At 37.9% G+C, this 25,700-nt stretch overlaps 1 protein-coding gene across 1 annotated transcript in view; it reads left to right on the forward strand.

Annotated features, from left to right (window-relative positions):
• Positions 1 to 25,700, forward strand: part of LOC130241336 (cytoplasmic dynein 2 heavy chain 1) — a 230,303-nt gene that overhangs the window by 181,073 nt on the left and 23,530 nt on the right. The window contains exons 77-84 of the mRNA XM_056473046.1: positions 4,316 to 4,476; positions 6,767 to 6,892; positions 7,746 to 7,856; positions 10,253 to 10,408; positions 12,067 to 12,142; positions 12,525 to 12,724; positions 17,337 to 17,441; positions 22,787 to 22,903. Coding sequence (XP_056329021.1) covers positions 4,316 to 4,476; positions 6,767 to 6,892; positions 7,746 to 7,856; positions 10,253 to 10,408; positions 12,067 to 12,142; positions 12,525 to 12,724; positions 17,337 to 17,441; positions 22,787 to 22,903 — 1,052 coding nt within the window. The remainder of the gene's footprint in view (positions 1 to 4,315; positions 4,477 to 6,766; positions 6,893 to 7,745; positions 7,857 to 10,252; positions 10,409 to 12,066; positions 12,143 to 12,524; positions 12,725 to 17,336; positions 17,442 to 22,786; positions 22,904 to 25,700) is intronic.

Below are 25,700 nucleotides of genomic sequence, written 5' to 3' on the forward strand. Positions count from 1 at the left end.
TCATAAGGGTCTTAAAAGTGTCTTAAAGTCTTAAATTTAGCTTGGTGAAACCTGCAGAAACCCTGTACTATAACGTGACGCAACACAATTCCAGCAACCATTTGGAATTTGTCTGACTGCACTGAACATGCAACACGACAGAAAGGTTTAAATACCAGCCATTCATGTACATACCAGCCACTGCACTCCCAACGTAATGGCAAGGTTTCAAGGACAATAGCAACAACAACAAAAAAGTCTAGACAGAGCATCCATATACTAGCCATGTACGTTGTTGTTTACAAGATCCACATATATATAGTATGCAAGTTGTGTATTATTGTGTATCACTCTGAATTCCACCTTGCTTGACTGAAGATTGTGAAGTATTATTTGACTCTGGATATCTGGAGTCAGCAGAGGCCGAGGCTCAGAGTAATTCTTCTGGACGCAGCGCCAGGGAAAAGGTCTTCTGCTCATCAGGACTCAGACATATTTAAAGATTTACTGAGCTCTAATTCCCAATGACACGGCATTAGAGCTAATGGCAGAGGAAATGGACATTACTATTCATGAGGAATGTTATTATTTATTTCAGTGATGTCGTAATAATTATAGCATCAGCATAACCCGCTGAACCCATTCAGACTGACGGCAGCTCTCCAGCCAAGGTGGACTTGACTTTTACAGCGCTTTTACCATAGAAGTATAAGCAGAAAAGAAGATAATAAACTACTAAACATTAAAGCAGAGGAGAAATCAGAAGCACCCCTGTGTGAAGGATAGTAACAGCAGAAGGCATTTTCAGTGCTGATGAATGTCCTGTAAGGTGTGTTTGAGTGTGTTTGTACTGTGTTTGGGTGGTTTACAAGGGGGGTTTACAAGGATACATTTGTATGAGCTTGGTTAGGGCTGCACGATATTGGAAAAATCAGACATTTCGATATTTTGCTATTCTGCGATATATATTGCAATACGATTACAGTTTCACCAGGTGACTTGACTATCTCTATTTAAAAGGAATTGATCATTTTAGATTGCTTGGGATGATTCTGTAGTGCATAAAATATAATAAACAATCTATAAATACGATAATACAATTGAGATAAACAGTGTTTGAGAGTCTTAACAGTAAAAAAATAAGTACTATTCAATAAAATTACTTGTTATTGAAGCTTTTAAAATAATTATACTGTCACAAGCCTTGAAAACACATGCAAATGTACATTTTAATACAAAGTTTATAAACTTAACATTGCATGTCCTGTAAGTTGACTATTGCGAATGATCATATTGCTATATCAATGCTGTAATGATAAATTGTGCAGCCCTAATCTATGTATTATAATGTAAAAGTGGTTTGTGAGGACATGTTCTGTGTCCTCATAATTCAAAATGCCTGAAAATCATACTTTTAACAGGGGGTTTTGACATTCAAGATGTGCTGTTTCCTGTGAGGGTTGGGTTTAGGGGTAGTGCCATATAATAAGTTCATGTTCTGTGTCCTCATAATTCAAAATGCCTGAAAATCATACTTTTAACAGGAGGTTTTGACATTCAAGATGTGCTGTTTACTGTGAGGGTTGGGTTTAGGGGTAGTGCCATATAATAAGTGTTTTTTGATTATAATTATACAGTCACAAGCCTTGAAAACACATGCGAATGTATATTTTAATACAAAGTTCATAAACTTAACATTGCATGTCCTGTGAGTTGACTATTGCGAATGATCACATGGCGTTATTGATGCTGCAGCGATAAATTGTGCAGCCCTAACCGAGGTATTACAATGTAAAAGTGGTTTGTGAGGACATGTTCTGTGTCCTCATAATTCAAAATGCTTAAATCATACTTTTAATTGGGGATTTTGACATTCAAGATGTGCTGTTTCCTGTGAGGGTTGGGTTTAGGGGTAAGGCCATATATTAAGTGTTTTTAATTGTTTGTATACATTCACACGCCTCGAAAACACATGCAAATGTATATTTTAATACAAAGTTCATACACTCAACATTGCATATCCAGTAATGTGACTATTGTGAAGGATCACATTGCAATATTGATGCTGCAGCGATAAATTGTGCAGCCCTAACCGAGATATTATAATGTCAAAGTGGTTTGTGAGGACATGTTCTGTGTCCTCATAATACAAAATGCCTGAAAATCATACTTTTAACAAGGGGTTTTGACATTCAAGATGTGCTGTTTACTGTGAGGGTTGGGTTTAGGGGTAAGGCCATATAATAAGTGTTTTTTGATTATATTTATACAGTCACAATCCTTGAAAACACATGCGAATGTACATTTTAATACAAAGTTTACAAACTTAACATTGCATGTCCTGTGAGTTGACTATTGCGAATGATCACATTGCGTTATTGATGCTAAAACGATAAATTGTGCAGCCCTAACCTATGTATTATAATGTAAAAGTGGTTTGTGAGGACATGTTCTGTGTCCTCATAATTCAAAATGCCTGAAAATCATACTTTTAACCAGGGGTTTTGACATTCAAGATGTGCTGTTTCCTGTGAGGGTTGGGTTTAGGGGTAAGGCCATATATTAAGTGTTTTTTGATTGTAATTATACAGTCACAAGCCTTGAAAGCACATGCAAATGTACATTTTAGTACAAAGTTTATAAACTTAACATTGCATGTTCTGTGATTTGACTATTGCGAATGATCACATTGCGTTATTGATGCTGCAGCGATAAATTGTGCAGCCCTAACCGAGATATTAAAATGTAAAAGTGGTTTGTGAGGACATGTTCTGTGTCCTCATAATTCAAAATGCCTGAAAATCATACTTTTAATTGGGGATTTTGACATTCAAGATGTGCTGTTTCCTGTAAGGGTTGGATTTAGGGGTAGTGCCATATAATAAGTGTTTTTTGATTACAATTATACAGTCACAAGCCTTGAAAACACATGCAAATGTACATTTTAGTACAAAGGTTATAAACTTAACATTGCATGTTCTGTGATGTGACTATTGCGAATGATCACATTGTGTTATTGATGCTAAAACGATAAATTGTGCAGCCCTAATCTATGTATTATAATGTAAAAATGGTTTGTGAGGACATGTTCTGTGTCCTCATAATTCAAAATGCCTGAAAATCATACTTTTAACAATGGATTTTGACATTCAAGATGTGCTGTTTCCTGTGAGGGTTGGGTTTAGGGGTAGGGCCATATAATAAGAGTTTTTTGATTATAATTATACAGTCACAAGCCTTGAAAACACATGCGAATGTATATTTTAATACAAAGTTCATAAACTTAACATTGCATGTTCTGTGATTTGACTATTGCGAATGATCACATTGCATTATTGATGCTGCAGCGATAAATTGTGCAGCCCTAACCGAGGTATTACAATGTAAAAGTGGTTTGTGAGGACATGTTCTGTGTCCTCATAATTCAAAATGCTTAAATCATACTTTTAATTGGGGATTTTGACATTCAAGGTGTGGTGTTTCCTGTGAGGGTTGGGTTTAGGGGTAGGGCCATATATTAAGTGTTTTTTTACTGTATAAGATACATTACACCTACACCTTTTGAGGATCTTTTGGTCTACTTGACTTTGTCAGGCAGGTCTTATTTAAGTGATTTCTTGATTGCTAACAGGTGTGGCAGTAATCAGACCTGTGTGTGGCTAGATTTGAAATTGTGTGGTGTGATAAACTAGCGTTTTAACAGGGGGCAAACTCTTTTTTATTTAAACAAGTAGTTAATCTGTTGTGGTGGTTCTATAGTTGCGATGGCAGCACAACTACTATAGTAATTATTTTGTTGTGGTAATTTTATAGTTGCTGTGGTAGCGCAGCAACTATAGTAATAAATCTGCTGTAGAAGATCTATAGTTGCTATGGTAACAGAACAACTATATTAATTGACCTGTTTTGGTAATTTTATAGTTGCTATGGAAACACAAAAACTATAGTAATTAAAATGTTGTGGCATGTTTATAGTTGCTATCGTATAGTGATAAATCTGTTTTGGTAATTATGTAGTCGTTATGGTAACACAACAATGACAGTAAATAATCTGATGTAATCTCAATATAAACAAGTTTTATTTTTTGTTTTTCTCTTAGTATTTAAAAACTGCATGATTAAACTGCAAACATTAAAGTGTGACTAGCATTCAAAAAAAATAATAAATAAATAAAATTATATATATATATATATATATATATATATATATATATATATATATATATATATATAATTAGTTTGTTTATAATATATATATATATATATATATATATAATTGTTTGTTTTTTTCAGTGTGTGAAGAGTCACAAAATGAAACCTGTGTATGTGTGTGTAGGGATGAAGGAGCTGTCTCCTCCTCCGCTGAATCTGAAGCACCTCTATGAAGAGACCCTGGAGACGGAGCCGGTCCTGCTCATCATCTCTGCAGGTGCAGATCCCTCTCAGGAGCTCCAGGAGCTTGCCGGAAACATTGTGGGCCGAGAAAACTACCATGAGGTCCAGACAACACACAAACACATAACCTAATGCTCCAATAACATTACACGGCATGGCAATGGTAATGTAGTACAGTCAAATTTAGAGGTCATTTTTGCTACTTGAAATAAAATCATGTTAGCTGAAAAACAGTATATATAAGTATCATACCTATTTTATTTCAACATTATATTTATATAAAAACATAATGCTGTATTTGGACAATGAAACTAAAACACTGGTTAATTTAGTGTTGGAGGTTTCATGGCTAAATTTGACCAGCCTGGGGGCCAACCTTCATTTATTGCACATTCCAATTTCAGTTTTATTGTCCGATGCCTGTATATACATTCATCAGCCACTTTATTAGGTACACCTTACTAGTACCGGGTTGGACCCCCTTTTGCCTTTAGAACTGTTTTAGTCCTTCGTGGCATAGATTCAACAAGCTGCTGCAAATATTCCTCAGAGATTTTGCTCCATATTGACATGAGAGCATCACGCAGTTGCTGGAGATTTGTCAGCTGCACATCCATGATGTGAATCTCCCGTTCCACCACATCCCAAAGGTGCTCTATTGGATTGATATCTGGTGACTGTGGAGGCCATTTGAGTACAGTGAACTCATTGTCATGTTCAAGAAACCAGTCTGAGATGATTCACGCTTTATGACATGGTGTGTTATCCTGCAGGAAGTAGCCATCAGAAGATGAGTACACTGTGGTCATAAAGGGATGGACATGGTCAGTAACAACACTCAGGTAGGCTGTGGCATTGACACGATGCTCAATTGGTACTTATGGACCCAAAATATCCCCGGCACCATTACATCACCACCAGCAGCCTGAACGTTGATACAAGGCAGGATGGATCCATGCTTTCATGTTGTTGAGGCCAAATTCTGACCTTCGAATGTGGCAGCAGAAATGGAGACTCATCAGACCAGGCAACGTTTCTCCAATCTTCTATTGTCCAGTTCTGGTGAGCCTGTGTGAATTGTAGCCTCAGTTTCCTGTTCTTAACTGACAGGAGTGGCACCCGGTGTGGTCTTCTGATGCTGTAGCCCATCCGCCTCAAGGTTGGACGTGTTGTGTGTTCAGAGATGCTCTTCTGCAGACCTCGGTTGTATCGAGTGCTTATTTGAGTTACTGTTGCCTTTCTATCAGCTGGAACCAGTCTGGCCATTCTCCTCTGACCTCTGGCACCAACAAGGCATTTGTGCCCACAGAACTGCCGCTCACTGGATATTTTCTCTTTTTCAGACCATTCTCTGTAAACCCTAGAGATGGTTGTGTGTGAAAATCCCAGTAGATCAGCAGTTTCTGAAATTCTCAGACCAGCACGTGTGGCATCAACAACCATGTCACGTTCAAAGTCACTTAAATCACCTTTCTTCCTCATTCTGATGCTCAGTTTGAACTGCAGCAGATCGTCTTGACCATGTCTACATGCCTAAATGCATTGAGTTGCTGCCATGTGATTGGCCGATTAGAAAGTAGCGTTAACGAGCAGTTGGACTGGTGTACCTAATAAAGTGTCCAGTGAGTGTAGTCTGTAATATTGCTGTTTTTTACTGTGTGTTTGTATGTCTTGGTCTTCTGTGTGTATTGACCAATTTTGAGTGCACTGTTCCTTTAAGAGGCGGCTGTGGATTATATAGAGGAAGTTTCCAGAGTTTCTTATAGTTCTGTTTGATTGCATCCCAGTGTTTGATGGGAACTAAAGTGTGTGTGTGTGTTTTGTGTGTGTGTGTGTGTGTGTGTGTGTGTGTGTGAGAGAGAGAGAGAGAGAGATGGAGGCTGGCAGATCTGTACGTGTCCCAGTAGATCAGCAGTTTCTGAAATACTCAGACCAGCCCGTCTGGCACCAACAATCATGTCACGTTCAAAGTCACTTAAATCATCTTTCTTCCCCATTCTGATGCTCGCTTTGAACTGCAGCAGATCGTCTTGACCATGTCTACATGCCTAAATGCATTGAGTTGCTGCCATGTGATTGGCTAATTAGAAATTGGCATTAACAAACAGTTGAACAGGTGTACCTAATAAAGTGGCTGATGAGCGTATACTTTGTACTGAATTCCTGAGTTTCAGCATCACAGAATCCTCCAGAAATCATTATAATTTCCAGATGAAGAAATATTTTTCATTATTATCAATGTTGAAAATGTCTGTGCTGCTTCACATTTGTTCTGCGGACGTTTTCAGGATTGTTTTGATAAATAAAACGCGTAACATTACAGCATATACCTGAACTATAAATCTTGTATTATTATAAATGTCCGCCTCTTTGAATGTGTGTTGCTGTGCAGGTGGCGATGGGTCAGGGTCAGGCTGATGTGGCTCTGCAGGCTCTCAGAGAGTGTGTTCGCTCAGGTGATTGGCTGTGCCTGAAGAACCTGCACCTGGTCACAGCATGGCTCCCCCTGCTGGAGAAGGTGAGAACTCTCCATCTGTTTGTCTCTGAAATGAAACCGATCTCTAGGTCTAATGAAATAAATATTTGTAGATTTTTAAGTATTTAGTGTCATTTAAACTTAATTTTTGTAATTCAAAACCACAAAACACCTTTAATAAAAGGGATAGTTCACCCAAAATGGAAACTTGAGTGGTTATAAGCCCTTTATGAGTTTGTTTCTTTTGTTGAACACAAAAGAAGATGTTTTGAAGAATGTTGAAAACCGATAACTATTGACTTCCAGAGTATTTGCTTTCCTACTATGGGAGTCAATGGTTACAGGTTTTCAGCATTCTTCAAAACATCTTTTTGTGTTCAACAGAGAAAAGAAAGTCAAATGGGTTTGGAATAAGTGAAAGGGTGAGTAAAGGATGACTGAAGATTCAGTTTTGGGTGAACTGTCCCTTTAAGTTCTGTCTCTCCACTGCCTGTCTGTCTTCACTGTTATCTTAGCTGTGGAATTAATTAGAGCTGAAATGACTTGTTGTAAAGTTAGAGTGAGGTTGTGTGTGTGTGTGTGTGTGTGTGTGTGTTATACGAAAGAGGAAGATTACTTGCAGATACTTTAATTGCTTTTTGTTTTCATTTTCTCTGCTCCTTCTCAGAACGTGTGTGTGTGTGTGTGTATGTGTGTGTGTGTGTGTTTGGGTTGTATAACATTGCATATTTGTAATAGCTTTGAGTTGATCAGACGAGGCTGCGAGAGAATGAATTCCTCTAAAACAAACACCGCAGCGAATGTTATTGGTTTGATGGTTTGCATTCATTGATTTAATTAGTTGTAGCGGGATGTAATGTGTGTGTGTTATTTGTAACGTGTTTTGCGTGTGCAGGAGCTCAACAACATGAAACCCAAAGCTGGTTTCAGGCTCTGGTTGACTGCTGAAGTGCATCCCAAATTCACTCCTATACTGCTCCAGTCCAGCCTGAAGATCACCTATGAGGTCAGTGTGGAGGGATTCATGCTGTTTGTTAATAAGATTTTTGTCTGTCATGGATATATACAGTTGAAGTCAGAATTATTAGCCCTCCTGTATATTTTTCTCCCTAAATTCTGTTTAATGGAGAGCAGATTTCTTCAACACATTTCTAATCATAATAGTTTTAATAACTCATTTCTAATAACTGATTTATTTTCTCTTTGTCATGATGACAGTAAATAATATTTGACTAGATATTGTTCAAGACACTTCTATACAGCTTAAAGTAACATTTAAAGGGTTAACTAGGTTAATTAGGTTAACTAGGCATGTTAGGGTAATTAGGCAAGTCATTGTATAACAATGGTTTGTTCCGTAGACTATCCAAAACAAATATTGGTTAAGGGGGGTTAATATTATTGACCATAAAATGGCTTTTAAAACATTTAAAACTGATTTTATCCTAGCTGAAATAAAATAAATAAGACTTTCTGCAGAAGAAAAAATATTATAGGAAATACTGTGAAAAATCCTGAATCTGTTAAGCATAATTTGGGAAATATTTTAAGAAAATTAAATTTTTGGCTCACATTGAAGTTTTGTGGTGAACAATTCATCTGTGCATGTCATTAAGAAAAAAATAATAGTTTGCCCTTGTAATCTAAACTTGAAATCTGAAATGCACTTCCAGTTTGTGTTTAGTGAAATTCTCAGATTAGGTCTGTCTGAGGTAGTGGGTGTGGCTAACATACTTAACCACGCCCCCTCCAACTGTCAGTTTTGACATTAAACAGAAACGGTGAGCAGGAGTCTGTTTGGTTGTATAAACTCTCCCCAAACCTTTTTCCCCATTTTTCCTAAATAAACTGCCTACTTTACAACATCCAATCAGCTCGCAGCAAACAAGCCACGCCCACTTTTTAAATATTCTGTTTCTCTAGAATTTTTTTTTAAAAGTCCCAGCTTCCAGTTCATGCAGACTTTAATGTAATCAGTCTACCGGTGAAATATGGTTAAAATTGTATCTAATAATTGCCCTGCAGTTCTATTAAGAAGAATGTTTAAATTAAAAACTATATTTGGAACAAATTATTAACAGTTTGATTAATGGTTTTCATTTTTATCTTTCATTCTTGATGTGGCCAGGATATTGTTTCCTTGAGAAAACACTCCATACAAACGCTTCATCCAAATGATTAGAGCAGGGTTCAGACGGTCATGTAACGCCTGGAAAAAAGTCATGGAATTTGTCCAGGTGTAAAGAAGTTTTGGAAAAAGTCATTGAAATTAGTTTAGCAAATATCTGTATGCTTGAATGTAGGCAGGGCTTAATTTGTGCACCTCATTTTACCGATCCCACACCTTACACGCGCAACCGCCCCGGCCCGCCCCGCTCTTCACTTTCTTCCACGACTTCACAATCGTCTTCATTTTCATCCGCGCCTCTCCCTTCACTGGTAACATGCCATATCCGTAACCCCGATCTGTTTCAGAACTTCATAATTTACAAATTAAGCACTGAATTTAGGTTAGTTGTCTTTACGTCTTGGCCATTCACATGCTCTTACATTATTAGTGCTGTGTAAGCATAATCTAAATCAGTTTTACATAGATTTAAAAATAAATTGAAATTAAACAGATTGTTCTGTGTTTTTACAATATGCTGTAATACAGCATTGTATGTGCGTTGTGTTTTTTAATTTTTTATTATTTACCTCATATATGCTCACTGGCCATTTTATTAGGTACACCAGTCCAACTGCTTGTTATCGCAAATTCCTAATCAGCCAATCACATGGCAGCAACTAATGCATTTTAGACATGGTCAAGACAATCTGACGCAGTTCAAAGCGAGCATCAGAATGAAGAAGAAAGGTGATTTAAGTGAGGATATGGAGCAGGATAACGCTCCATGTCATTAAGCGTGAATCATCTCAGACTTACGTCTTGATCATGAAAATGAGTTCACTGTACTCAAATGGCCTCCACAGTCACCAGAGCTCAATCCAATAGAGCAACTTTGGGTGAAATTTATGTGGTGGAATGGGAGATTCACATCATGGATGTGCAGCCGACAAATCTGCAGCAACTGTGTGATGCTATCATGTTAATATGGACAAAATCTCTGAGGAATATTTCCAGTACCTTGTTGAATCTATGCCATCAAGGATTAAGGCAGTTCTGAAGGCAAAAGGTGGTCCAACCCGGTACTAGTATGGTGTACCTAATAAAGTGGCCAGTTAGTGTATGTAGATATTACATGAAACATTAAATCGTAAGTCAGGGAATTTTAGTAGTAAACATGGATGAACCCTGTTAGATGCTGTATCAGACTGAGATTGGAATTGAATCGAATCACAAGAGCGAATCTATTGAGTGAATCATGCAACAGATTAAATCATAATTTGTGTTTTTATCAGGCTCCTCCAGGGCTGAAGAAGAACCTGAAGCGCACGTATGAGACGTGGAGCGCGGAGCAGATCAGTAAAGGTGGGCTTCTGGCTCGGGCTCAGTCTCTCTTCTGTCTGGCTTGGTTTCACGCCGTGTGTCAGGAGAGACGCAACTATATTCCACAGGTACACACACACACGCGTCTTCACACAAACACACAGAAACGCTCCTCCTCAGATGACCTCTGGAAGTTTAGCATTTGTTTTGGCTGATTAATGCAGTCTGGATTAAAGTGCTGCACGTCAGGCCTTTGAAGAGCTCCATTTAATTAACTCTCTCTCTCTCTCTCTCTCTCTCTCTCTCTCTCTCTCTCTCTCTCTCTCTCTCTCTCTCTCTCTCTTTCTCTCTCTCTCTTTTTCTCAGGATCTAATAAACAGTGATGGAGAAACTGATTTTATTAGTAGTTGTTATTAAATTATTAAACTTATTATTATTAATTCATTCATTTTTCTTCGGTTTAGTCCCTTATTTATCAGGGATTGCCACAGCGGAATGAACCACCAACTATTCCAGCATATGTTGCACTTCTAGCAACCCAGTACTGGGAAGCAATTTATTAGTAGTAAATTATTACTTTAATTAAACTCATAATTATTAGTTTTTTATTATTATTAATAAAAGTAAAGGTGCAAACATTTTAATGTTAATAAAAATCTTCGTGAAAGCAGTAATAATCAGTAATAATACATTTATTACAGTAACAAAATGGGAAATATGCACAAAAAATGTATAAATTAATTACATAAAATGTATGTATATAGATTTTATTTCTTTAATGTACACACACACACACACACACACACACACACACACACATCACACATATATGAAATGCATAAAATTAATAAAATAGTGAAGGAAATTCTAGGTTTGGGAAGTAATCGGTTTAAAATATTTGCTAATATTTAATAATTCAGAGTCATGTAAACAATGTTATTTAATTCAAATGTTTTAGGAGAGAACGTTAGTCCAGATATTAAATTCGCACTGATGCTCTGACCTTGTGTTAGCATGGTCACATATTCATTCATTCATTCATTCATTTATTTACCTTCGGCATAGTCCCTATATTCATCAGGGGTCGACACTGTGGAATGAACCGCCAACTTATCCAGCATATGTTTTACTTAGCAGATGCCCTTCCAGCTGCAATCCGCTGTGTAAAACATATGCTGGAATAGTTGGCGGTTCATTCCGCTGTGGTGACCACTGATAAATCAGACTAAGCCGGAGGAAAATGAATGATTACTTTGTGACTGCTGAAATTTTATCTAAATAGTATGCATGTTGTAATATTCGAGTTGAATTCAAGTCACGTACGGTTTTGTCACAGATATGATTAAATAAGAATTGTGGTCTATGGCTGATTCGACGAGGCAAAACATATGCTGGAATAGTTGGTGGGTCATTCCGCTGTGGCAACCTCTGAAATAGAGACTAAGCCAAGGAGAAATGAATGAATTGGTGATGGGGTTTTATTGTGTCAAATTGCTGCTGAAGTAGCAGAGCAGTGCTTTTACATCAGCAGCTTCTCCTCCTATGAAAAGGTTTTCTGTCAAACATTTGCGGAGCTGAAATAATGTCTGCTTGTGAAAACAACAGGAACAAAGAAAAGATGAATGAGTTCACTGTGTCCATGGAAATTCACGTCTGGCTTTTGAAAAATCACTCCGTATTTAATCATGATTCAGACATCTCGAGAGTGAGCTGCTGTTGCGCAGGCTGAATATATGAACCGATGATGATGATGATGATGATGATGATGTGTTTGTGGTTTTGACAGGGTTGGACGAAGTTTTATGAGTTTTCTCTGTCAGATCTGAGAGCCGGCTTCGAGATCATCGACCGTCTGTTTGAAGGTGTGTATTATCTCTCCGTCTTGTACATTGATGTGTGTGTGTGTGTGTGTGTGTGTCCACTCAAAAAACATATTCGCTTCTTGTTCGGCTTATTTAAAATGAGCTGATTTAGCACAATTCTTGGGACAACATAATTGCTTTATGTTCAATCTACTTACATTTGTAAAAACAATTAAGTTAATTTATTTGTGTTGGGACAACGTCAAGCTAACAAAGCTATAAAACATGTCATGCTCAGGGCTGCTCAAATTCTGACTCATTTTACTAGCTAGTTCGGGATCTTTCATTTGATTTTAAAACCTCTACCATTTCTCTTGATCTTTGCACACGTTCGCTGTATTTTTCCTTGAGTTTTGACATTTTCCTTGTGTGTTTGTGTCAGGCGGGAAGGCGTTTCAGTGGGACTTTGTGGACGGTCTCCTGGAGAACATCTACGGCGGCCGCATTGATAACGTGTGTGACCTGCATGTGCTGCGCTCGTACCTGCAGCAGTTCTTCAACGCTCAGCTCCTGTCACAGTCACGCAAGAAAACACATGCCTTCCCTGCACAGATACACCTGCCCAACTCCTGCAGTATAGCGGTAAGTCCAAAGACAATGTTGGAGGGAGGTTGTTTGTCCTGGTTTGAGCTGCAGTGTTGTTGGCTATATTATCTGAACTGATGGAATTGTGAATGTTGAAAAGTACAGATAGGTGTTAATCCATTATGCCACTCCTTCTGGAATGGACTTCAGTGGTAATATTTGTCATTTTCAGCATGATAATGATCCGCTAATTGCAGTGGAATCCTATTTAGGGAAAGAAAACAGCTGATGAAGCACAGACAGTCATGAAATGGCCTACTCAGAGTCCAGACTTAACATTATAGAGCAGAGGTGGGCAAACTATGGCCCACGAGCCATATGCAGCCCGCTGAACACTTTCATCCGGCCGGCGAGGGAGTTTCTAAAATGCCGCTTCTGAGTAACGGTTTGGTTTCAGAATTAGTAAATTAATGATGCAATACAAGTGAACGCCATTTGATGGCAGTATTGCACGCGGTACAGTTAGTGCAACCAGTAGAATTAGAACACACTCTCGGATATTAAAATGCACTCGACTGTTAATGACTGAAAAAGTCTGAAAAATAGTGTTGCTATTGATATTAATATAACTTTATTTTCAGGCTCATTGTTTACATTAACACACACATTATAACATGACTTGAAAAAACACCAATCACATGAGCTCTGTTGCCAGATTCATTTTGCTGTACAAATTGGATGCCATCATGGACTGCAAAATAGTGCTGGTTGGCTTGAAAGCAGTGCACCCTCCTGAATTTTTAACACACTCTGAGGTGTGCATGCTTTGTTTTGATGAGGTTAACTTTAAAAAAAAACATTTTTACATGACGCATTTCAATGAGGAAAAACAAGAACATCAAGGGAAAACTCCCCTGTCCTTCTCACCTTCCTTTACAGCACTAATTGTTTTAACATTATTGCTTGAAAGATTATTTATTATTATTATTATTATTATTATTATTGCTCGACCTCAGACTGAAAACTACTGACCTAACCATGGGCACGCGCAGCAGGAGCGTTAACTCATGAGAGAGAGCCATTCTCTTGTTGACTGGCTGAGAAGAGGTAACATAAGATGAGATAGACAATGTGCCTAACTCCACCTTCTCCTCACAGACAGTACAGAAGAGATGCAGCTAGATCAATAAGTAAAGAAGCCGGAAGATTACAATGAAATGACTTTTAAATGCCGTAAAATTCTGAAATTATCGTACATTATAGGATTTTTCTCATTATTGATCGTACAGAGATGGAAATAATCGTACAAATGTGATAATTATGGTACGTCTGGCAACACTGGTAACAGCAGCCATGAGCCGCACTAGGAAGTGTAAATGAAACTGGCCGCTACTGTTATGATTACAACAAGCATTTGATATGTTTTTTCTTTCATAGTGAACACATAGTGTTGTACATGAAAATAAATGTTTACTGTGTCAGTATAGCTACTCTAGCCTATATAATGTTGAATATAATGCAAGAATGAATCTGATAATGACAAATGTCTGATTTTACCAGTGAAAACAAATGGTCTTATAATGTTGTCAATAACAGATGACAAGCACGTCTTAAACATAATAAATCAACTTTATAATTATGAATAGTTATATTCTGATGTCATTATTTTACTGTGAATTAACAAACAGGACACATTGAAAGTCGGTTCAAGTCCACCATAATGACTATACAAAATGGAGCATTTTAAGCAACAGTAGACCTACACACAGGCCTAATATTATTATTGTTGTTTTACCATATGTTTGAGAATTAACAATAATAATAGCCTACTATACTCATATAAACCTTTATTTTACATCTACAGAATCGTGAGAAAATCGTGATCTTGATTTTAAGCAAAAAAAGAATCATGATTCACATTAGAGCTGTAATCGGGCTATAAAAGTTAGGCCCGATAGAATTCAGCTCGAGCCCGACAAGTACATTTTGATTGACAGCTTTATAAAGCCTGAACCCGTTTATAGCCCGACATTATTCAGATGTGCACCTGCACACAGCTCTTTTGCCTTTTTTCATGAAAGAGTCGTTCATATGTGTTTTAACATAATTTATTCATAACAAACTCAGGCTATAGGCCACTTGGAAGTTGGAACAAGGAAATCAAATAAAATGTCTTCTGTAGCATCGTAACATCTCAGCACTCTAAATAGGCCTACATACACTTAGCCTTTAAATAGGCCAACACACCAATAAAAATAAGTCTTTCTTAACCAATTAAATTAAAATAAATGATAAATGATGACGGGTATTTAGCAATTATGAAATTAAGATAAAAGATCTGTGGGATGTTTCGCCACTTCTCTTCACAATCTGGCATGAAGGCGACGGTGAAGCTGAATAATAAAAGAATAATGCCAACATTAGCCTGTATACCCTGTCTACATTATGATTTTATGGTTTAATTAATATTTAGATATAATTTGAAAATTTTTACTCACCAAGATTAGACTGCGGTCACACCATCTGCGGTTCCGAGAGAGACGGTCACGCTATCTGTGCTTTAAATTGTAATGCGCGTCTACTCTGTGTTTTGCGGTAGATTAAAGACGCGTGTGTTTAATGCGCTGCAGTTTTATAATCTTGTTTCACTTTTATTCGCGTAAATGAATTCAAATGAGGGATAATCAAAAATCGTCGCTTTTGTTCATATTTGGGTATATAATAATCATGAATTTGCATGTAGGCTATGCTATTATTCCTTTGTTTTGCTGTAATTGTGTTTTATTTGCGAGTTTAAAACAAAATTAATGGTATTAAAGTCATTACCCGGCTGTCATAACTATTCACATTCCTTTTCATATTCACAACCTACTATTTAGGTGTTTACTGTGTAATTATGACTTCAATTATGACTAATTTTTGTAAATATTTTCCCCTTTTTCATGTGGAATGTTGCTGAATTAATGAGAATTTTTTTTTTATTTGTACGAATGTTTATTTTCCCTACTTCAATCACATTTAAATAATAACATACCAAAATCGTGGAAAATACAGTGTTTTTTACTGAAGAGTCATATTAGAAAAATCATAAAATAATAAAATCAAATTGTTTTCTGCTAACTCCACCAGATTATTATTCTACATGTCCTGATAAATAAAATAAATAAATAAAAATAAAATAAAACGCAATTACAGCAAAACAAAGGAATAATAGCATAGCTTACATGCAAAGTGATGATTATTGTATATCCAAACATAAATAAAAGTGACAAATTTTGATTATCTCTCACTTGAATTCATTTACGTGAAGAAAACTGAAGCAAGATTATAAAACTGCAGCGCAGTAAACACACGCGTCTTTAATCTACCGCGCAATACCGAATAGACGCGCACTGCAATTTAAAGCACAGATAGCGTGACCGTCTCTCTCGGAACCGCAGATGGTGTGACCGCAGTAAGATAAGGCTATGTGGTTTTGTGGAGGAACATTATTGAATCCACTGTAAATGGCTTTAGCGCAGTTCTGCGCTCACTGAGCAGCGCTGAACACTTTCACTGCTGCTGCTACTGGCCAGGATGCACTGATCTGGCTAATTTTAGCATGTTTTGGGTAGGATTGTTTGTTTATCTTCTTTCATTTTCCATGACAGCTTTTTCAATGTAGAGAGTGACCTCGTCATCTTCCCTGTCAGCTCGCTGTACATTGCTGTTTAGCGCTCTACCGTAATGCGCAGTGTATGAGCGACCGCTGGAATGCCTTAGCAGCTAGAATGACTGTTCTTATTGAACTGGTGGCTGGCCTGACAAGTCAAAATTCACTTTGATTTCTCCATCATCATATGTTTCAGCTTTGCAGGGGTGGATTTTTTATGTGGTAACAAACGAATAGAATACTTTCTAGCGCTAATCCAAATGCATCACATGACTGTTCATTTACTGCGCAAGCCCAAGCCCGTCGGGTTCGGGCAAAGATCTTCTAATTCACATTTTAGCCAGAATCGTGCAGCCCTAGAGGGAATGATAACAAATACAAGCAAGTTAAAGCTAATTGAAGGATAAAAATAAACGTAGCTCATATATATATATATATATATATATATATATATATATATATATATATATATATATATATACATATATACAGGGGCGTAGCAACCGGGGGGGACAGTGGGGATACGTCCCCCGCACTTTTAGAGACAGACCATTTAGAAACAGGTGATTGAGAATGTAAATCTTTGGATTTCATACATCTGTCCCCCCTCTTTTGAAATGTCCACTACACCCCTGTATATATATGTTTCCGCCATCTTTGTGTTTCTTCCTTAGAAAATGCTGAGCAAAATAAAGAGCTGTTTTTAATCCAGAACACTGACTGTGATTGCTAAATTCTTTTATTAGATGATTTTATTAATAAAGATTGACTGGTCAGAGAACATCTGCTGGTGATGAGGTGTTGATGCGGAGTGAAAAGCATAAATGAACCATAAACACATTTTCATTGTTCGTCAGTGTGGATGCAAAGATATTAATGGATATTTTTATGGTTAGTGTGCTCGGTGTGAACGGGCCTTTAACCAGAATTAACATCATCTAATTTTACGCTGTTTATGACTGATGTTACCCATAATGCATTGTGCGGTGGTTTGTGTTTGTGTGTGCGTGTGTGCAGGATTATCGTGTGGTGGTGGATTCTCTTCCTGAGGACGACAGACCCAGTTTCTTCGGCCTGCCTGCAAACATCGAGCGCTCTTCACAGAGGATCATCAGTTCTCAGGTGTGTGTGTGTGTGTGTGTGTGTGTGTGTGTGTGTGTGTGTGTGTGTGTGTGTGTGCATGTGTGTTTGAGTTTGTGTGTGTGTGTTTGAGTTTGTGTGTGTTTGAGCTAGAGTTCATGCATGTGTGTGTGCATGTGTGTTTGAGTTTGTATGTGTGTGTTTGAGTTTGTGTGTATTTGTGCGAGAGTTCATGCATGTGTGTGTGCACGTGTGTTTGAGTTTGTATGTGTGTGTTTGAGTTTGTGTGTATTTGTGCGAGAGTTCATGCATGTGTGTGTGCACGTGTGTTTGAGTTTGTATGTGTGTGTTTGAGTTTGTGTGTATTTGTGCGAGAGTTCATGCATGTGTGTGTGCACGTGTGTTTGAGTTTGTATGTGTGTGTTTGAGTTTGTGTGTGTTTGAGCTAGAGTTCATGCATGTGTGTGTGCACGTGTGTTTGAGTTTGTATGTGTGTGTTTGAGTTTGTGTGTATTTGTGCGAGAGTTCATGCATGTGTGTGTGCACGTGTGTTTGAGTTTGTGTGTATTTGTGCGAGAGTTCATGCATGTGTGTGTGCATGTGTGTTTGAGTTTGTGTGTATTTGTGCGAGAGTTCATGCATGTGTGTGTGCACGTGTGTTTGAGTTTGTATGTGTGTGTTTGAGTTTGTGTGTATTTGTGCGAGAGTTCATGCATGTGTGTGTGCACGTGTGTTTGAGTTTGTGTGTATTTGTGCGAGAGTTCATGCATGTGTGTGTGCACGTGTGTTTGAGTTTGTATGTGTGTGTTTGAGTTTGTGTGTATTTGTGCGAGAGTTCATGCATGTGTGTGTGCACGTGTGTTTGAGTTTGTGTGTATTTGTGCGAGAGTTCATGCATGTGTGTGTGCACGTGTGTTTGAGTTTGTATGTGTGTGTTTGAGTTTGTGTGTATTTGTGCGAGAGTTCATGCATGTGTGTGTGCACGTGTGTTTGAGTTTGTGTGTATTTGTGCGAGAGTTCATGCATGTGTGTGTGCACGTGTGTTTGAGTTTGTATGTGTGTGTTTGAGTTTGTGTGTATTTGTGCGAGAGTTCATGCATGTGTGTGTGCACGTGTGTTTGAGTTTGTGTGTATTTGTGCGAGAGTTCATGCATGTGTGTGTGCACGTGTGTTTGAGTTTGTATGTGTGTGTTTGAGTTTGTGTGTATTTGTGCGAGAGTTCATGCATGTGTGTGTGCACGTGTGTTTGAGTTTGTATGTGTGTGTTTGAGTTTGTGTGTATTTGTGCGAGAGTTCATGCATGTGTGTGTGCATGTGTGTTTGAGTTTGTATGTGTGTGTTTGAGTTTGTGTGTATTTGTGCGAGAGTTCATGCATGTGTGTGTGCATGTGTGTTTGAGTTTGTGTGTATTTGTGCGAGAGTTCATGCATGTGTGTGTGCATGTGTGTTTGAGTTTGTATGTGTGTGTTTGAGTTTGTGTGTATTTGTGCGAGAGTTCATGCATGTGTGTGTGCATGTGTGTTTGAGTTTGTATGTGTGTGTTTGAGTTTGTGTGTGTTTGTGCGAGAGTTCATGCATGTGTGTGTGCATGTGTGTTTGAGTTTGTATGTGTGTGTTTGAGTTTGTGTGTGTTTGTGCGAGAGTTCATGCATGTGTGTGTGCATGTGTGTTTGAGTTTGTGTGTGTTTGTGCGAGGGTTCATGCATGTGTGTGTGCACGTGTGTTTGAGTTTGTATGTGTGTGTTTGAGTTAGTGTGTATTTGTGCGAGAGTTCATGCATGTGTGTGTGCATGTGTGTTTGAGTTTGTATGTGTGTGTTTGAGTTTTTGTGTATTTGTGCGAGAGTTCATGCATGTGTGTGTGCATGTGTGTTTGAGTTTGTATGTGTGTGTTTGAGTTTTTGTGTATTTGTGCGAGAGTTCATGCATGTGTGTGTGCATGTGTGTTTGAGTTTGTATGTGTGTGTTTGAGTTTGTGTGTATTTGTGCAAGAGTTTATGCATGTGTGTTTGAGTTTCGATGTGTGTGTTTGAGCTAGAGTTCATCCATCTATGTGTGTGTTTGAGTATGTGTGCGTGAATATGAGTGAGTAAGTTTACGTATGTGTGTGTGTGTCAATGAGTTTGTGTGTGTACGTGCGCGCATGTGTTTGAGTTTGTGTGTGAGTGTGAGTGCATGCACGGGTATGTGCATGTGTGTACGTTTGTGCGTGTATGTGAGTGGTGGAGGTCAGGAGGGGTCAGAGGTGTTTTGAGAACATTGTGCTGAGCAGGACATTCCTCCACATCAAAGGTGTGTGTGAGTGTTGTACTTTCCTGTGGGGTGGAGATCATAATGCGCTGACAGACAAACTACATTCACACATGCATGCATCTCTACATTTCTCATAGAGGATCTCGCAGACTTTTGCTTTGACACCCAATCCTTACACAGAAAACATCTTAGCTTATGTTCCAACACATGATTTATGGACATTTTAGATTAGATCGAATGTTTTATTTATTTATTTATTTTATAATTAACGAATAACGTCGTTTATAATTTAATTTAATAATTTATTCCAGTGATTTTAACGATGGTTTTCAGGATTTGGGCTTCCACACAAACACATTTTAATTATGTTCCAGAGAATTATAAAAGTTTATATAGCTAGCATTTTACAAAGGATAGCTTCCAGAATCTCTCCCAGTTCAGTGCTAGATTCAGCTAAATCTCCTCAAAGAAGGAGCAGCTCCAACCATAATAGAAGAAGCTGTGGATTGTGAGCCACAACCTGTAAGTGTTTTTATTTGTTACATTGATCTACTACATGCACAGTGTTTAGCGTCAACGGTATGTTGTAGCTAGGACGTTAACAAGGATGTAAACAACAGGAAATGCTGTTTAGCACCGTTAATAATTTAACTACAAATTCATATGTACCGCTGTAAACAGCCACAATCCTCAGCAGCGCTGCAGCGTCTCTCTATGCAGACGCTTTCCCTGCGTTCTACATCTCAAATAACCAACTCACAAAAGATATGTGAACGTTTTATATTACTTACACATGCTTATAACTCCAATATATGTGAAAGACACTTGTCAGATGTTATTTTAGAGAGCAGGCGTGAGGTTCAGCTGTGTGCTCTGTGTCTGATATTATTATTGTCTGATTGAGGCTCAAACTGATACGGCTAACAGCTACTCTGATTGAGTATTTACACAGCAGAGGCAAAGCACGTGCTTGTGGAAGCTTGACACTTTTCCTGGTGACGTGGAGCCGATCTGCGAATCACAGCACATTGTGTTAGCTGACCAATCAGAGCCTCTGGAGGGCGGGCCTTACAGAGGAACTAGAAAATACGACAGTGGTTTTCATGTTAGCTGAGTATAATCAAAGTTAGATAATATAAAAAAATTACGATATTTTATGCAAATGAAGCATGAGAGCACATTGCTTGGCATGTTATTAACACAACCAAGCCTTATAAATACACCCTGGACCACCCCTTTAATAATCTTATCATTAGTTACTAATAAATAAAATGATGTATAATAGTCAATAGTGGAAAGAGTGCTGAAAAACATAAGTAAAAGTAGCATTACTTGCCTAAAAATGTCGTGCAAGTAGAGTAAAAGTATCTGTTGTAAATATTACTCAAAGTATGAGTAAAAAGTAGCCCTTTCGGAAGTACTCAAGAGTAGTGAGTAGTGAGTATTAAGCTGTGAAAAGCTGATGCAGTTGCATGTAATTTATGGATGTGTGTAAACGTAACAATCTGTAGTGCATTTAGTTATTGCCTAGCAGACACACAACATCATACAACGTAGATATTAGGTTAGATTTAGGTTGTAATGTCATTGTCTAACCAGTGTCTAAGGACAACATTATTTTGATGTCCAAAAACGATGTCAGATGATGTTGATATTTGGTTGATGTTAGGTTGTGTTAGAAAGTAACCAAAATCTAACGTCGAGCCAACATCACAGTGGTAACGTCCACACAACGTCAAGTTTTGACATCATTACACGTTGATATTTGATTGGTTTTAGGTTGGACATTGACGTCGACCTAGCGTTGGGTTCTGATGTCAACATGTTTTTTTATTTCCAAACAAAATGCAACATCCACACGACGTTGGGGTACACAACGTCAATCTGACCTCACATTGACATCTTGTACCTGCTGGGTGTTTAAGGCCATTTCGGTCATCATACAGTAAACATCCGTCATCTTCTCATCAGTGACATGCATCTAAATAGTGTCTGGGTCAATGCGTGTAAAGATTTTGGACGTCTTCTTGGACACTTTTAATGCTTCTAAACAGTTTGCTGCATTTATAAATCACTCATGTCTTGAGGTAGTTCATTATGATGCGGTTTACCTTCTATGTGCGATTTGATTGGACAGGACAAAATAAAGTAGTGACTGCAGATTGAGGGAAAGTAGTGGAGTAAAAGTACCGATATTGCACTAAAAATGTACTCAAGGGAAAGTAAAAGTACACATTTATAAAACTACTTAGAAAATTACAATTTCTGAGAAAAACTACTTAATTACAGTAGTTTGAGTATTTGTAATTAGTTACTTTACACCACTGATAATAGTCTAATAGATTTCAATTCATTTTCCCACCATGTCATGTGCAAATTAGTGGGTGGAGCTACAGAATTAGCCATTGATATTCTTCAGTGGAGGTGGGGTTTATCCTACATATGACATCATAGATTGACACATTCCAGGATCTGCTGTTTTCTGGGCCTGCTGTCAATAAAAACATTTATTTCAATAATAAATATGATTTCCGCTCTGAAATGTACAAGATAATCTGCTAGTATGACAGTCTTAGTAAGTAAAGGTAGATTTCTCTGTTCATGACCTTTTTAAATGCTTCTGATTATGCAAATACACACTAGAAAGACAGCAAATCGCAGTCCAGTATGCAAATATAAAGTATGATGATGGTGATTGCCAGGGCATTGCTATGTGGTTGCTAAGGATTTCAGCATGTCTGCTTGAACTTCCTGTTTTACTGAATGAAATATGCAAATCACCCTCATTCAACTCTATGTTGCTCACACACACACACACACACACACACACACGCACACACACACACACACACACACACACACACACACACACACGTTCTCTTTGTGAGTTCAGACGTCACATTGCACTCTTATTTGTCACTGTCAGGTTTAGACTGATCCTAGTCACACACACACATACTGCTGTAGAGACTGTGTTTGTGTGTGTGTGTTTAGCTTTTGTAATGAGACCAATTTATCATGAGTAAGAATCGCCCACTGCAGCGTTTCCACAATCACAGAGAGATGAAGCATCGTTGCACATTGAGAATATCTGTGTGTGTGTGTGTGTGTGTGTGTGTGTGTGTGTGTGTGCAGGTGATCTCTCAGCTGAGGATTCTGAGCAGACCTGTAGCAGCAGGATCTAAGTTCGACAGAGAGCTCTGGTCTAGTGCGCTCTCACCTGTGCTCAACCTGTGGAAACGGCTCAACCAGGTACCAGAACGTCACACACAATGTTTTAATTGAATTTTATGGACAATGTTCAGCATATATGAGTACCCTCCCCCCCCCCCCAAATCCCTCATTTAAATTCATATTTTTAATAGGAGGCTCTACAAGATTATATTTGCGTATATACATTAGATTAGTCAGTATTGAAGCCAAATCTGGAGCTGATCTAACCAAATAACTTAAGATAACGCTCCAAAAACAAGTACAGACACATTTATATGTTATACTAAAATATTAATATAATAAAATATAAATTTAATATAAAATATTAAATGACATTTTCAAAATGAGCAAAAATCAAGAGAATAAAAAAAAAAATACAATTATATTGAAATGTTTTTGCAATATTTAGCTTGAATTTAAATTATCTTTCCATTTTTAAATATGTTTGGTGACTAAAATATTATTTAAATAAATATATCTGTGCAATAAATCTGTTTTGTTCAAATGCACCAATATATATGACCCATATTCACTGAGAAATTGAGAAAAATATTCATTTTCAAAATGGGCTGTACCAGTTATGCTGAACACTGTATATATTGAATTTATATATATTTTCTAAAAATGAATGGAAGTGAATAAGACCTGAAGCCTCAAGCCTAAAAGATTCAAATGGCTGCGCCCGCTCATACGCAGAGAATAAGGAGAAACTACAGTTTTTATGACACTTTAGTGGGTGTCTTTTATAAGCAGTTCTAATATATATATATTTAAACAGAATCAATTTGACTGAATGGGGGAAAAATAAGGCTGTGCTATACTTTTCTTCTTTATATAAATGACCCCTTTACTTGTGAAATAGACAACAGCATGATTCTGTAGAGTTTGTCAGTTCTATTATAGTTTTAATTGCTCATCCTTCAATAACAGCTCGTAGTGACAGATTCATAACACAATCTGAGCTGAGAAGTTGCCGCTGCAGTAATAAAAAAACAGTAGCATCCTGGGAAAACGCTCATTTCCTGACTACAGACAATTTCACACTGCGTTTTGTGTACAATAAAGGACAACAACACATTAATTATCCCCATAGGGAAACGGCGTTTTAGAATTGCACTACATTTCCCACGATGCACTGCAGAAAGTTTCACAATCAGTTGCAGCAAGCAAAAAGTCCCAAAAGAGATTTTAGGTGCGTCCCAAATCGCATACGAAAGCGCTATTCTACGCCGTTTTGTAGTATAAATAGTGTAAGTAGTGCATTCACACCAAGCGGCAACCTCCCGCTCTCCCTCAGGAAACCAATACGGAAGTAACTGAAACTGCAATTCATCAAAATTCCAATAGTCCTGGCTCCATAATAGAGCAAAGTGCAATTGAGCCCACTGTTAGAATGGCCAACTTTAGAGCAGAAAAAAAGGTGTTTACAGCCTGGTACAAAGAACGATTTTGGTTCATATAGCTATTATTACCCTCCATGACAACTGTAAGGGGGGTGAATTTTTTATAACTCATCCATTTCCTTTATATTAGGTTATATTAAGTGTGCATAATTAAGGGCGTGGCCACTTGAGTGACAGCTAGGTCTCGCTGGTCGCCGTCACTTCACCTCAGCTGAATCCGGCAGATTAGCCACTGATCTCGGCATATTCATCGTATTTTTGTTTTGTTTTATGTGGCTTTACACAGTCAGCTGCCTTTTGGACTTATTTCTTACAATTATCAGATGATATGGGATGCTGTGTGCATTTAATTGTGCTCACAAACCATTCACGTGGTCTCCGTTTCCCATGTGAGTAAAGTTATATACTTGTATTCTATCTCTATAAGTGTATTTGTTTTATTTAAGATCACTTATCATTATTATTTTTCTTTGGAGCTGTAATGCCCTCCAGAATCTGACAGATTGATTAGCTGTAGGCTCTAGAACAGTCATATGAAGCGTTGTCATACAGTGTTATGCTGGAGTTCATCAATAGTCTTGCATTTACTAACACAGACTATATCTGAAGTGTTTGGAAGTAATTTTCGTTTTCCTCCTGTAGAAAAATGTCATAAGAACAATGTTTAGTGGCTCAGTGTATTACTACAGTGTTTTTAAAAGACTAAACACTTTATTGATATAGTGAACAGCCAAGCACATGTGGTCAGAACACAAACGAGTCGCAGGTAATAAAGTATCAAGCGTTTCTCCCAAAGTAAAGTCTGTCTGCCAGGTCTAAGCAAAGTGCCAGCCGGTGTCTGTAGCTCCGCTCACTCTCCGCCTCTTTGCCCTTGTTTGGTATCCCGCCGTGGGTGCGATGACGTGTGAACCAAATGGCGACGGTTGGCCGCGCCTACTTGTAGCTTCTTTTGCAGTGTTCACAAACCTATGGGTGACCTCACGGATGCTCCGTCCATATATTTTACAGTCTATGGTTCACACTGAAAACTCTAAAAATAGTAAGTGCACTTTAATTATCCGGATGATGCACTCATTCAGCCGGTAAAATGAAGTGTGGAATGATGGACACTTCATGCACTCAATAGTCGCAGCTTTGGTTACGTAGCAGAAGGGGTGGAGGTTTCGGGCGCTCATGTTAGATAACTTTATTTATTTTGGATTGTGAAAGCAAAATTCTCCTGTGAGAGTGATTATAGCGCCTCCCGATGGTGAATGCGGTTATACTCAAGGCAGGTATTACTTGGTAGTTTGGGCATTTATTACACTCATTTGGCAACCGTCAAACGTCATCAGGGAAACGGTTTGAATTCTGCTTAGTAAAAAAACATTAGTGTTCCATTTGTCACGACACTACACACATATACTGTGCTGTTGAGTGTGTAAGTGCATAAG

The sequence above is a fragment of the Danio aesculapii genome, chromosome 15, assembly GCF_903798145.1.
Source record: "Danio aesculapii chromosome 15, fDanAes4.1, whole genome shotgun sequence".
Lineage (NCBI taxonomy): Eukaryota > Metazoa > Chordata > Actinopteri > Cypriniformes > Danionidae > Danio > Danio aesculapii.